General features: G+C 41.7%; 1 protein-coding gene across 2 annotated transcripts in view; it reads right to left on the bottom strand.

Annotated features, from left to right (window-relative positions):
• SLC44A1 (solute carrier family 44 member 1) overlaps nt 1-14,298 on the bottom strand; it is a 129,082-nt gene that overhangs the window by 7,018 nt on the left and 107,766 nt on the right. For both annotated transcript variants that reach the window (XM_073666604.1, XM_073666611.1), the window contains 3 exons: nt 11,984-12,121; nt 4,737-4,973; nt 3,531-3,605 (listed from right to left, as the gene is read on the bottom strand). In XM_073666604.1, the coding sequence (XP_073522705.1) occupies nt 3,531-3,605; nt 4,737-4,973; nt 11,984-12,121 (450 nt within the window). The remainder of the gene's footprint in view (nt 1-3,530; nt 3,606-4,736; nt 4,974-11,983; nt 12,122-14,298) is intronic.

Below are 14,298 nucleotides of genomic sequence, written 5' to 3'. Positions count from 1 at the left end.
GGTCCTCTGCCTTCCACACAGTTGACCACTCCCTCCAAGTACAAATCCTCTCTTCCTTTGGCAATAAAGCCCTTAGCCTCTCCTGGATTTCCTCATACATTTCCAACCGCACATTTAGCTTCTCCTACACTACCTCCTCATCCCACCCTCTCCCTGTCGGCATCCCTCAAGGTTCTGTCCTGGGACCCATACTCTTCTCAATCTATACCTTTGGCCTGGGATAACTCAGAATCCCATGACTTCCAGCACCACCTACATATGCTGATGATAATCAGATGTACCTCTCTGGCCCAGATGTTACATCTCTGCTATCCAGAATCCCAGAGTGTCTCCTCATCACGCTTCTTAAAGCTCAATGTGGACAAAGCGGAGCTCATCAACCATGTCACTTAGATCAGGTAGGGGAGTTATCTATCACAATAAATTACATTACGGTTTCCCCTGTATCGATATAGACTCTGCCTTGTCCATCAAACCGGACATTCAAGCTCTCGTCACCTCCAACTCAAAAATATTTCCAGAATCCATCCTTTCCTCAACCCTGAATCTACTAAAACATTAGTGCATGTCCTCATCATCTTGACTAATGAAGTATCCTCCTCTGTGGCCTCCCCAGCTAACAGCCATGCACCTCTCCAGTCCATCTTTAACACTGCTGCCTGACTAATCCACCTTTCTCCTCGCTACCCCTCTGCAAATACCTTCATTGGGTCCCAATCCCACAACATATCCAGTTCAACCTACTAACATTGACCTACAAAGCCATCCATAATCTTTCTCCTCTATATATCTTTGAACTAATCTCCCGATATCTTCCAACACGTAACCTCCCATCCCCTAAAGACCTCCTTCTCTCTTCCACACTTATACGCTCCTCAACCAATCGCCTCCAAGATGTCTCCAGAGTATCCCCCATTCTCTGGAAATCTGTGCCCCAACAAGTCCAAATATCCACCACATTCGTAACTTTCAGATGGAACTTGAAAACCCATTTCTTCAAGAAAGCTTACAGCCTGCAATGACCTCGCTGCCACCTCACCACCACCGGAAATGCTGCAAACTCCTCAACCTACTATCTCCTTCCCCATTGCTGTAGAATGTAAGCCTGCAAGGGCAGGGCCCTCTCCCCTCTGTCATAATTAATTTGTTCACTGTAATTTATATTTGTATCTTGTATGTAACCCCTTCTCATGTGCAGCACCATGGAATCAATGGTGCTCTAAAAATAAATAATAACTCCTCCTCTCTATATTATCAAGGGGACTACAATAATTGTTCATGCACTATTAAATGAAACTTCCCATAAACTTTTTGTAGAAAAACTAGCTTGACTTTCAGATTGTAGGTAATGCTTTACATTTATTCCTGTTGAGAGAGGCATATTAAACAAATTCTCAAAGTGCACAAAGAACTCACATAGTGGAAGCCAAGAAGACATCCATGGTCACAACACAAAATAGGCAACTGAATATAGGAATTATTTCACTTTGGGAATGTAGCATGTTGACATAATGAAAGCTGCTCGTTTTAACAAAGTCATAAGCAATTCACACATCCCAGATCCGGACAAATAGCATACAGACACGGACCTTTTATTTGGCATTAGTACAGTATATGGACGTGCACCACTAAAGTTTAGGCTCAGTTCATACTAATGTTTCACTTCTGTTTTCATTGAATTACTACAAATTCAAAAACAATGAAGTACCTTGCGATTTTTTATTAACTTCAGGTTTTTTTTTTTACAGGGTAGAATAGTATAGCAGACTGCTGCTATGAACCACAAAATCGTGAAAAAAAACCCCGGCAGCATGCACTAGTTTCTTCTATGTGTTGGAGAAAGCTTTCCCATTCAAGTCTATGTTCTGTGCAGAAGAAAAATCTGATTCCTTACGGCAGTGGTCCCCAACTTTATTTGCACCAGGGACCGGCTTCAAGCAAGACCATTTTTTCATGGCCCGGCAGGGCGGGGTGTGGGTGTGGAGCCATGCCAGGAGCCCCACATAGTGTGCTGTGCCGGGAGTCGTGCCACTGAGGCCCCATCATGCCCTGCAGCAAGATGGGACAGCTGTGTCCTGACAGCTGCTATTCAGCTGCATTCACTTAATCCTGCTTCAGGACCTGTGGTGACATCACAGTCATGTGACCTTGATGTCATCACAGGTCCTCTACCGGTGTTCCCTGCGGGAGTCTAGAACAGCAGGCAGCATCCACCCCACACAATGTGCTCCGAGCCGCCGCACTATCAATATTTAGTGATTGTCTACGGCAGCGGCGAGGACCGGCAAAAAACCCCCAATGGCCCGGTCCTGGTCCGCGGACCGGTGGTTGGGGACCCCTGCCTTACGGAACCATCTGATAACAGATTTTTATGAATAAACTGCAATTCTTGAACACAGGAAACTGTATTTAATCTTGTATATTTTTTAATAACTGTGGATGTATAAAAATGGATTGCAAGCGGATGACAAATGGGGAAAAAAAAAACATCCGCGTTTCATCCAGATTTTTTATACGCTCGTGTGAATTTAGCCTAGTGGTGTGAAGCATTTTAGCATGAACACAGCCTTACAGGTGAACAGGAATACATTACTATCCAGAATTGATGTTAGTAAAGCTTTTGCAAAACATATTAAAATTGGTTACAAACATAACACAGAAGCAAGCCGATGTACATGTTATGGATCTGACAAGCTGAAAGAAAATGTACAATTTTGCAGAGATCATGCAAGAATAAAATATGTTGGAGTATTTAAGTACTGATCCCACCAAGGACAACAGGAGTTTGTATGTTCTCCCCGTGTTTGGTGGGTTTCCTCTCATACTCCAAAGACATACTGATAGGGATTATAGATTATGAGCCCCAATGGAGACAGTGATGATAAAGTCTGTAAAGCGCTGTGGAATTAATGGCGCTATATAAGCGAGTAAAATGAACAACAAAAGTTACCCACAAACTTTGGGCATCAAGCATTCATGTATTTTCAGTGTGAAGACACTTCTTATTTTCCACAGGAAAAAAAATGATATGTTCAATGTTATGTTGAAGTCCAACATGCCCAATCCTGCCACCCTCCCAATTTCATGTTGCAAGTGAATCAGAACCTGCCCATTCAACATTTGACAGCCAGCATGTCTCACATTTTCTGGCCAAAGAATTTGAAATGCATAAGGCAGTCTCAAGAAACATCTGGACAAATGTGTCCTTCATTGTTTCATAGACATGGCCATACCCATTATCGTAATGGACATGATACCTCTATAAGAGGATACACAGTATTACAAGTCCTCTCACAGAGAAGAGGCAATGACAATTTCTTTCAGCTTGCCTTTACAGGGGATGGTCTCAGCCGCGATATACACTCCGCCAGCCAGCTTATGGGCAGGCAGATGAGCAGAAAAAGAAGAACATCTTGTGTGACGCAGACAACAAATAAGTCACCAGATGAAGCCCAGTCAGTGAAGAGAGACAGTGGCAGGAAGGAAAAGTGAAACTCTTGGAGCATGGTCATCTCCTTGCCAGCACCTACCATCGGTTTAAGCTCCCTGCTCTCTGCTCCACCACCCGTTTCTTTCATTGCTCTTCTACTGTTTTCCACAAATTCCTGTAACGACATATTGTTCATTGCCATTACAGTGCAAAAGAATACCAGAAACATAAAGATGAGCTAAACAAATCGGAAAAAATGCTAAATTCTATACAATAAAGTCAAAACGCCCACATAAGATTCTGACTATTGTGGTCTATAATCCATGTGGCTGCTGTAAAGAATAGCTCTAAATGTGGCTTACAGAAGATAGCGACCCCTACAATCATGTATAGAAAATACTTTCCTTAAAGGGAATCTGTCACCACTTTGGAGATATCAGACCTCTACTATTTAAAGGGAGTCTGTAACCCCCAAAATGGCAATTAAACTGTCTAAACATTTAATGGGACTTCGCCTCTATTTAAATCATACTAGGCATTCATATTTTAACTTAAAATTCCACTTTTAATTTGATATGCAAATGTTGACGCTTTGGTGCACCCTTGGCGTGGCTTATGCCTTGCAGACCAGTCACATCCTCCTATTGGTATAATAAAGCTAGTACATTATAGATACTGACACGTCTCTGAAGCTGAGAGATAACTGTGTCAAATCACTTTACGTGTCTACGCACTGACACTGTATGAGTGTAGCGGAGCGCTCACCATGTCAGTGTGAGCATTCAGGCGCAATCTGATGGTTTATGTGAGCAGACAGTAGTCCCATGTCAGAATGCCCTCTCCTACTCACGGAGGCTCCAATGCGCAGCCAGCGGTGGCCGCAGACAGGCAGGAGCCAGGTGTCAATGCGCGCCCGAAGCCTCAGTGCGCAGACACGCAAAATATTATGACACAGTGTTCGCTCTCAATGAGTTCACACATGTCAATCGCCATAATGTGGTGGCTTTATTATTCAAATAGGAGGGTGGGACAGTGCACAGAAGTTCCTTTATTTGCATATTAAATAAAAGTTGATTTTTAGTGGTGTCACTATTCTAAGTTACCTACCCCTAGTATTATTAATCTTTGCCCCCCCACCGCATATACTGCTAGAATTAACCCCAATAAAAATCATATACGCATCCAACATCTTAGAGGTATAGAGGTAACCATAAACTGCAACTTGTATAAAATATTATGAAAGGACCTTAATCATTATAAAAACCATTCTTAATGCCATGTGTGCTGCAAAGAAGTAAAAACTTACCATTAGAACCTTGTCCATGAAGAATTCTTTCCCTGGACTGCCATCATTGTATTTTGTGTCAATAGCAAAACACAAGAACAAGACATCTACCACCATTTCATAGATGGAGAGGAAGCAGTGTGCGACCAGAAAGGCGAACAGGCAGACAATAATGAGTGGCAATACCCATACGGTGTAGTCTCTCTGGTAGTTGAGCAGCAGAATGCCCGCCAGGCCAGTGGCACTCACAATCAGTATCTACAGATGGAAGAGAGAAGAAAAAGGTTACTAGGCAGATCAGCCCCAACTATGGGTCATTCCAGAAGTACCCCTTTATTACTCATTCATGTGCACCACTTTGTGCCAGAATACTTAGAGCTAAACTATCACGTGGAAGTGGGAAAACAGTGCTCTGTTAGCAATAAGATGTTGTGCCACCGGACTGTTTCACAGCACATATCCAACTGGAACCAAAAATTAAAGGCAGAAAAGGTCAACTATGAAAACGTTATTTTATGCCGTTTAGCAAATAACTGCGCAGAATGAGGTTTTGTGACCTTTAAAATACATAAAGGTGCATTAAAAGCAACCAGCAAAGGGCACAAACATAATGAAATCAGCAGCAACAAATGACAAATTTGCTTCAATTAATGCATTATACCGCCGCTGGGTTCTGGATGTGAGCATTGGGAATATAGAAATGCATAAACACTTGGACAATATCACATTGATTTACTACTGAGGCTATCGCATTTATCAACTCGCTTCTTAAAAAGGGAACAGTGGACCATTTGACAAATGTCAGTGTCAGTTCATGGCAGATTGTGGTTTACTGATCATTTATGATTCATGCACCGCAGAAAGAAAAACAGAAAATGCCTTTCCTTGGTTTCAGCCTTCGAAGAGGACAACATCATTTATCACAGAAGGAGCTTTTGTCACAAAGCCTTTTTCAGTAGATGACACCCAAGCATACAGATCAGACATTACTATTGGTGGATGAACCTGAATGTGACAGCTGGAATATTTCCTGTGGTTGTGGTAGTCTAGAAACGTTCAGCACCTCCTTATATGCACAAGACGTCTTATTCTGACAGATTCCATTGGAATCCATCTGAAAAACTGATGAAAAAAAAGTGAACATAATGCACAGCTATGTAGAAACGACATTGCTGTGCACATATTCAGTGTTTTTTTCCCTCTCAACTGCTTCAAGGTTTGGAAACAGTGAAGCAGTTAAAAGAATTAGCATGCTTATACCGGAAAGCATAGTGAAAAGACACCGAAGGCAGAGCCACTGCAAAGAAGAAAAACAATGGCACAGCTGCCAGCGAAGCAGCTTCAGGAAAAAGACAGCCGGCATGTTCCTGACCCGGCTCTGCCTACTGTGCGGCTCAGCTGCCTGAAAAAGAGGTCTTCTGTACCTACTCTTTAAGGTTTTTTTCAGACTGAAAAGAAAGGAAAAGTCTGCAACCAATCTGTGTGTCAGGATTCCATTATTTTCACAGAGCAAGTCGGCACATGACCGCGCAAGTATTCAGGTTGCATACCTGAGGTCATGTGACTGCCCACCTGCGCTGTGAATACAGGGGAATCATGACAGTCTGCCCATTGCACATCTTCACGATTCGACAGTCTGCAGTCAAGGAGTGACTGTAGACTTTTGTTTTTCAGCCCAGAAAATCCCCTACTGTAAAAACTGTAATCTGCCTGCTGTATGGTTATAACTTGACTGCAGATTTCACTACTTTATTGTCAATATTAATGTTGAGCTTAACAACCGTATGGTCTGCACGCAGAAGGAAGACAAGCTAAAAACAGCACAGTACCCCAAAAACATTAGCAGAAGAAAGTGTAAGGCTTGATTACTGTTAGATCTCTGTGTAGATTGTGTAATCGCCGATAGCAGATCAGCCACGTCTTTCATACAGATGCGCTGTCAGTGTATACATAGTGATTCTGTGATAGGCAGGATCTGACCAGTGATGGCATCAACATGTGTATGTTCTCCCAGTGTTTGTATAGGTTTCCTCCCCTGCATACTCCAAAGACATATGGATACATTAACTGGCTCCTATGGGTAGATATTGCTGATATATATTTGTTATGTTGCCTCCTCTTCTAGTGCACTGATTCTAATGGTCAGCTTGCACAATATCAAGGGAATCACACTGCCCCTGCACAAAATCCAGTGGAACAGACCTATGAAGAATGTGTGTGACCACCAGTAATGAAGACGTTTTGCAGTAGAAAAGTGTGCAAATTGTATATTATTGTGTTGAGCGGACAGGAGATGTTAAAGGGGTTGTCCGGTCACAACATATTAATGACCTATCATAAGGTCCTTTTGATATCCATCAATATCTGATTGGTGGAGATCATACACCTGGCATTGCCACTGAACAGCTCTGCAGAGCCATTACATGTGCATTGAAGAGAAAAAGAGCTGATCTGCAGTATCAGGGAGTGGCCGCTACACACTGAATGATGCTTCAGAGCTGATAACAGCTGATCTCTGAGGGTGCCGGGTGTTGGACATCCCACTATCTGATACTGAAGAGCTATACTACAGACAGGTCATCAATATGCTGTGGACCGGACAACCCCTCTAACCGTTAGATATGCTTAATGATTCTACTGAAAGCTGCAATTTGGTGGATGTTCTAAGAGGAAATAAATAACAGCCGTGTAGGACCATAAGAAGTATGAAACCATAATCTGGACATAGGAACAAGTTTTTAGTCCGTTCCAGCTGCAGCGACTACGTTTTTTCCAGGGATGTGGAGTTGGAGTCAGAGAGTCGGAGTCCATTTTGGTGGAGTTGGAGTCTGAATCGGAGTCAGAGTCGGTATAAAATGGACCGACTCCTAAAATATATAATAAATTGGGTACAGTAGTTCAATGCAGTTTGTGGAGAATATTTTTCATAAGAATTTGGGAAAGTTATGAAATGTCCTATAAATGTCTGCACTATTCCTGATCTAAGGATCTAGACTTTTAGCTGAGGTGAATCTGTGCTACAGTAAATTTATCACTTAAACATGAGCCATGTATGAGGGAGTCGGAGTTGGCGTCATGGAAATTGAGGAGTTGGAGTCGGACGTTTGGCTTACCGACTCCACAGCCCTGTTTTTTTTCCCTCCCCTTCTTCCAAAAATCATAACTTTTTTGTTTATTTTTCCATCAACATAGCTGTGTGAGGATTTGTTTTATTTGCAATGTGTAGGACTACATTAATTTTTTCACACATTGTACTGGAAAATGAGGAAAAAAAAAAATGCGCAACTTCACTATTGTTTTTGGGCCTTCGTTTTTACAGCATTCATTGCGCGGTACAAATGAGCATGGAAAAGCGATGCTTCAGGTCAGCACGATTACAGCCAGTATTATTAATGATTTTCTGAGATCCATAACTACTTATATATTTTGCCATTGATGGAGCTGTATGACAGCTTGTTTCTCAATCTGATGTTTTTATTGATACCAAATTGGGATACATACAACGTTTGATTACTGTTTATTGCATTTTGCAAAAAAAAAAAAAATGCAATTCTGAAGTTTAAATTTTTTTTTTTGCTTCACGACATTTACCGCTCTATTTCAACAGATCTGATTACTTGCTGAGGTGATATCGAAGGTGTTAATCTTTTTTTAATTGTCTGATCGCATGTTCTATATACCTCAATAGCAAGCATTGCGGTGTGCAGCAAAAATCATGGTCTCTTATGAAGCCTCCAGCAGTCCCCTGGCACCTCACTATCACAACACAGTGGTGGAGCGATGGGCACCCAAGGCAGGATCATTGCACTTAAAATGCAGCTGTCAGAGATTAAGAGTTGCACTAAAGGGGTTAAAAAGCAGTGATTAGAGAAAGCTCCTGTCACTGCTGTTCCTGACATAACATAGCATACCCCATTTGTGAAGTGAGCTCAACTCCTGAGGACACTCCACACACCTGCAGCTGACACAGGGTGTAATATGTGGGGATTCATGGATAAAATCTGTCTTCAGTGAATACAGATTTTCCTATAGGACTGGAGATCACAATTGGTGGTTATAAAGTTCTATGGAGAATGTTAACTGTTGATTCATGAGAACTTGCAGCAGAATGCCTGTATCTGCCCTCTACCTCCATAGATTTGTTTTTAAAGCCGCAATCTGCATCTCCAAACTAAGTAATGGGAAAATCTGTCTTCACTGAATACAGATTTTACATCATTTAGCCATGACGTGATAGTGAAAGAAGCAGATTTCTCTATAAAATATATTACAAAGTTGTATATTTTCATGTGTACTGTTTATTTGTTACATAAAAATGATGGTTACACTTTAAATGGGCTTTCACATAAAAAAATGGAGTCAGTACTGATCCAGAAAATAAAGTCTTGCACAGCACAGGAAAATCTGTACAGCCCGTAACTGCTAAAATGACATTATTCACATGTAAATCAGGAATTAATCATATGCAAAATATAAAAGGTATGCAATGCTGTGCCACTGCATAATAGCACAACTTGCTAGCATGTTAGGCTAAAATAAATGTACAGTTCCACAGTTTACAGGTCTCTTATTAGGGCATATTATGGAACTATGTAACATTAAATACTAGGAGACAAGTGACATACGCTGCAGGATGGGTGGACTGATCTAGAGGTCATTCCTGCACTAAGGATAAGTATATGGAATGATCTGTCCTTGGATCTAGGAGCTGCTGCTGATGGCATCACTGCTCAGCGGGACACTTAGATGGAGAATTATGTGTATCAGGTAGAAAGCCTTTCCAGACACTGAACTTTGTTCTTCAGGGACAATGAGAACTTGCTTGCAAAAACACTAACATAAAAAGGGAATGTTTTATCATAAAATTACCTCAATCAAGGTTTATTTATTTTTATAAAAAACATGTATTAATAAACATTCCTGAAATTTTCACTCTGGACACAAAGGCTAATAAAGAGTATCTGTCAGCACGATTTAGTAATGTAAAGTCATGGCTGTAATACTGATTACAATGATAGTTTCGCGAAGAAATCTGCTTTGTGGTTGTCTTTAAATAATCACCATTTAAAGTTTCTCCTAATTAGATTTCGGAGCACAGGGTCTGGACTGTGCACTGGGCCTTCTCCTCCCTGTCTGATTCCCCAGCCCCTCCGCTGCCTTCAGTCTGTGAATGTCCTGCCTCCTCTGTGTGACATCTCAGCAGTGACCTGTCATTGCAGAGGGGAATCACAGACAGGGAGGAGAAGACCCAGTGCATCGAAGTCTAATTGGAAGAAAACTTTAAATGGTGATTACAAATGACTGCCCACTTGCTCAGGAAAACAGGGAAATCACAACAGTGCGTTGATTGCGCACAGCAGGACTGTGGAGTCGGTAAGCCAAACTTCCGACTCAGACTCCTTAATTTCCCTGACTCCCAACTCCACAGCACGGCCTCACTACTGAGCATGTAGATAAAGTGTAGCACAGATTCATCTTAGCTAAAAGCCGAGATCCTTAGATCAGGAACAGAACAGACATTTATAGGATATTTCATAACTTTCCCAAATTCTTATGAAAACATTTACAGCACATCCTGCATTGTACTAATGAACCCAATTTTATACCGACTTCACTAAAATGAACAGACTCCACAGCCCTGGAAGACACAGTCACAATTTGACATAATGTCCTCAGACTTTTCTCCTCCGCTCAGAAAACCAGTCTGATGTTTTACATACTATACTTATCTAGAAAAACTGTTTCACTACGTATAGAGAGGAAGAATAGGTTAGACAGGCCACTCCGTACTGATGAATTAAAAATAAACAATTTAACTATTTGCATATAGAGAATAAGATGGTTTATAGAAATGATAGTACCCTATTTTTCGGACTATAAGACGCACTTTTTTCCCCACCAAATTTGGGAGGAAAATGGGGGGAGCGTCTTATTAGTTTGAATGTAGCTGGCTTGCTGTTGCAGGAACCGGCGGCAGTGTCCAGCAAAGTGGCGTTGCATGCACAGAAAGATCTTGGCTGGCCACCGGCACCATTTCGCTGGAGGTTAATCTGAGCATGCCCCACCCCCAGTCTCATTTTACTGGAGAACGCCGGGACATGAATGTGCGCAAGCGCCATCAATGGCAAGAGCGGCGCTAGCGAGAAATAAAAAAAAAGGAGGCTCATACAAATAGTGTTTACAGGTTCTGTCATCATGATTTGTATGAACTTCCTTTTTCAAATTCCACTGCAGGTTAATGTGGCCCTGCAGCTATTGCAAAACTACAACTCCCATCATGCTTGGACAGGTTGAGATGATGGGAGCTTAGTTTGGCAACAGCTGCAGAGCCACACAGGTTGTGCAAACCTGCTATCCGCATACAAGAGTTTTGCACAACCTGTGGCCCCTCCAGCAGCAGACTGCCCCCATAACAGTGTCAGCAGACACATTTTTTGTTACAAATTTTTTTCCCCCTCTAAAAATTATATTCTATATCCTCCGTGCTGAACTGTCTATTGCCGCCTGCAGAATAACTTAAATGGAGAATCCGTCAATGAGCTCGTTCTGTCTGAAAGGGACTTTTTAACTCTTTTCTTTTTTCCTGAGCTGTTCTCGGGTGATTTATGACCACAGACCTCATTACAGTTGAATTTGAATGGAAACATTGCATCTGCAAAAGTCAAACGGTGCAAAATTTGTAATGAAACCCAAATGCAAAATAATTTTTAGACCCAAATATATTTAAGATTGTCCACAAAGGTGGATAACAACTTTAAAAGTGTTGTCCACTAATCGGACAAACCCTTCTCAATTCCTATATTCCCCCATATAGAATAAAAACACTGTGTACTCGCCTCAGATGGCAGCACCGCTCCTCTAACGTTGGCGCTTGATCTCTAACTGACATCAGGTGGAAGTCAGAGAGCAGCAGATCTCACTTCCATCTGTCAGTTTCGTCCAAAATAAGTGAGAGGGAAGTGGCTGCTGACTGCTTGCAGGGCTTACGTGGCATAACGCCCTCACGGGAGCCTGGGAGACCAGGCGCCGGCAACTGAGGAGAGTATAAGCGGTTTTTATTTTATACAGAAGAATATAGCAATTGTCAGAGTAATGGACAACCCCCTTTAAATCTTTGCCTTAATGTCTTCACTTTTGCATTTTTTTTAATACATGTAATACTATATTTACTGCAGATTCAGTAGTTACACAAGTACTCATCTACATGTAGACAAAACATGGTTTCAGCAGACAAAGTCATCTAGTTTCTAAGGATGCTGCACAGTTACCTTTCCAAGGAAGAGTACAAAATCTCCCACCGTGTTGATGGTAGCAACTCTCAGAGCATTTTCCACAAGGATAACAAGGGCGTCTTTTGCGGATGTGCAGAAATTTGTGCTGTTGATCGCGGTGGCTGTATATGCATTCTAAAGAAAGAGGACATTTCATAGATACAGATGCTTCTCTCTAAATTAGAATATCATCAAAAAGTTAATTTCAGTTCGTCAATACAAAAAGTGAAACTCATTATATAGAGTCATTACAAGTAGAGTGATATATTTCAAGTGTTTATTTCTGTTAATGTTGATGATTATGGCTTACAGCCAATGAAAACACAAAAGTCATTATCTCCGTAAATTAGAATAATTAACAAAAAACACCTGCAAAGGCTTCTGAAGCAATTAAAAAAGGTCCTTAGTCTGTTTCAGTAGGCTCCACAATCATGGGGAAGACTGCTGACTTGACAGATGTCCAGAAGGAGGTCACTGACACTCTCCATAAGAAGGGTAAGCCACAAAAGGTCATTGCTAAAGAAGCTGGCTGTTCACAGAGGGCTGTAACCAAGCATATTAATGGAAAGTAGAGTGGAAGGAAAAAGTGTGGTAGAAAAAGATGCACAAGCAACTGGGATAACTGCAGCCTTGAAAGGATTATTAATAAAAGGCCATTCAAAAATTTGGGGGAGATTCACAAGGAGTGGACTGCTGCTTCAACAGCCGCCACACACAGATGTATCCAGGACATGGGCTACAAGTGTCGCATTCCTTGTGTCAAGCCACTCATGACCAATAGACAATGCCAGAAGCGTCTTACCTGAGCCAAGGAGAAAAAGACCTGGACTGTTGCTCAGTGGTCCAAGGTGTTTGTTTTCAGATGAATGTAAATTTTGCATTTCATTTGGAAATCAAGGTCCCAGAGTCTGGAGTAAGAGTGGAGAGACCACAATCCAAGCTGCTTGAGGTCTAGTGTGAAGTTTCCACAATCAGTGATGGTTTGGGGAGCCATGTCATCTGCTGGTGTAGGTCCACTCTGTTTTATCAAGACAAAAGTCAGCGCAGCCGTCTACCAGGAAATTTTAGAACATTTCATGCTTCCCTCTGGCGACAAGCTTTTTGGAGATGGAAATTTCATTCTCCAGCAGGACTTGGCACCTGTCCACACTGCCAAAAGTACCAATACCTGGTTTACACACAACAGTATCACTGTGCTTGATTGGCCAGCAAACTCGCCTGACCTTAACCCCATAGAGAATCTATGGGGTATTGTCAAGAGGAAGATGGGAGACACCAGACCCAACAATGCAGATGAGCTGAAGGCTACTATCAAAGCAACCTGGGCTTCCATAACACCTCAGCAGTGCCACAGGCTGATCGCCTCCATGCCACGCCACATTGATGCAGTAATTGATGAAAAAGGAGCCCCGACCAAGTATTGAGTGCATTTACTGAACATACATTTCAGTAGGATAACATTTTGGATTTTAAAAACATTTTTAAGGCTGTTATAAAGTATTCTAATTTACTGAGATAATGACTTTCGTGTTTCATTGGCTGTAAGCCATAATCAACATTAACAGAAATAAACACTTGAAATAGATCACTCTGTTTGTAATGACTCTATATAATATATGAGTTTCACTTTTTGTATTGAAGAACTGAAATAAATTAAATTTTTGAGGATATTCTAATTTTGTGAGAAGCACCTGTATGTTCATCATACACAAAAGTGATATAACATGAGAAGCGTATTGAGAGATTAATTGCATCAAGTATAGGAGAAAAGTGAATACATGGCAGGATTTTATCATTTCCACTATATTGAAATCTGTTTGAAGTCTTGTCCAGACTGTTTTCTCAGAGAATGTCAATGTTCTTGTGAAGAAGCTGAGTATTCTGGGCAGCTATGGCCAGATTCAATCATCAAAGAAAAATGCCATAAAGGGGGCTCTCTCTCATGGAGAGGAACCCCGCCCACATGCCTCATTAAGGAAAATACATGTCATGGCCAGAGGTCCCCCATTTAAGATGCCCATTTACTGGCCAGAATGAAAAATAACAGACCTGTGCAAACTGTAGCCAACGAGCTGGAAATAGTGGCTAATGAACCATGATGCACGGACCACCTGTGGGTCTCTTGACTGAAACGCAACAACCTTATAGGCATTTATGAAGCTGCGGAGTTTGGGTCAGGAGACCCGAAGCCAGTCCATGCATTACAGTCCATATGCGGAAACACGGATGTGTGAAAACGTTCTTACACAGTGGAAATATTTTCTACAAGGATTCCCAAAGGCAAGTGGAAGAGTGAAGCTTTGCGGGGTGGA

The sequence above is a fragment of the Phyllobates terribilis genome, unplaced genomic scaffold (genome assembly GCF_046119375.1).
Source record: "Phyllobates terribilis strain yellow unplaced genomic scaffold, ASM4611937v1 Scaffold_1__5_contigs__length_1240528914, whole genome shotgun sequence".
NCBI lineage: Eukaryota > Metazoa > Chordata > Amphibia > Anura > Dendrobatidae > Phyllobates > Phyllobates terribilis.
This window is presented reverse-complemented; position numbering and strand designations above follow the sequence as displayed.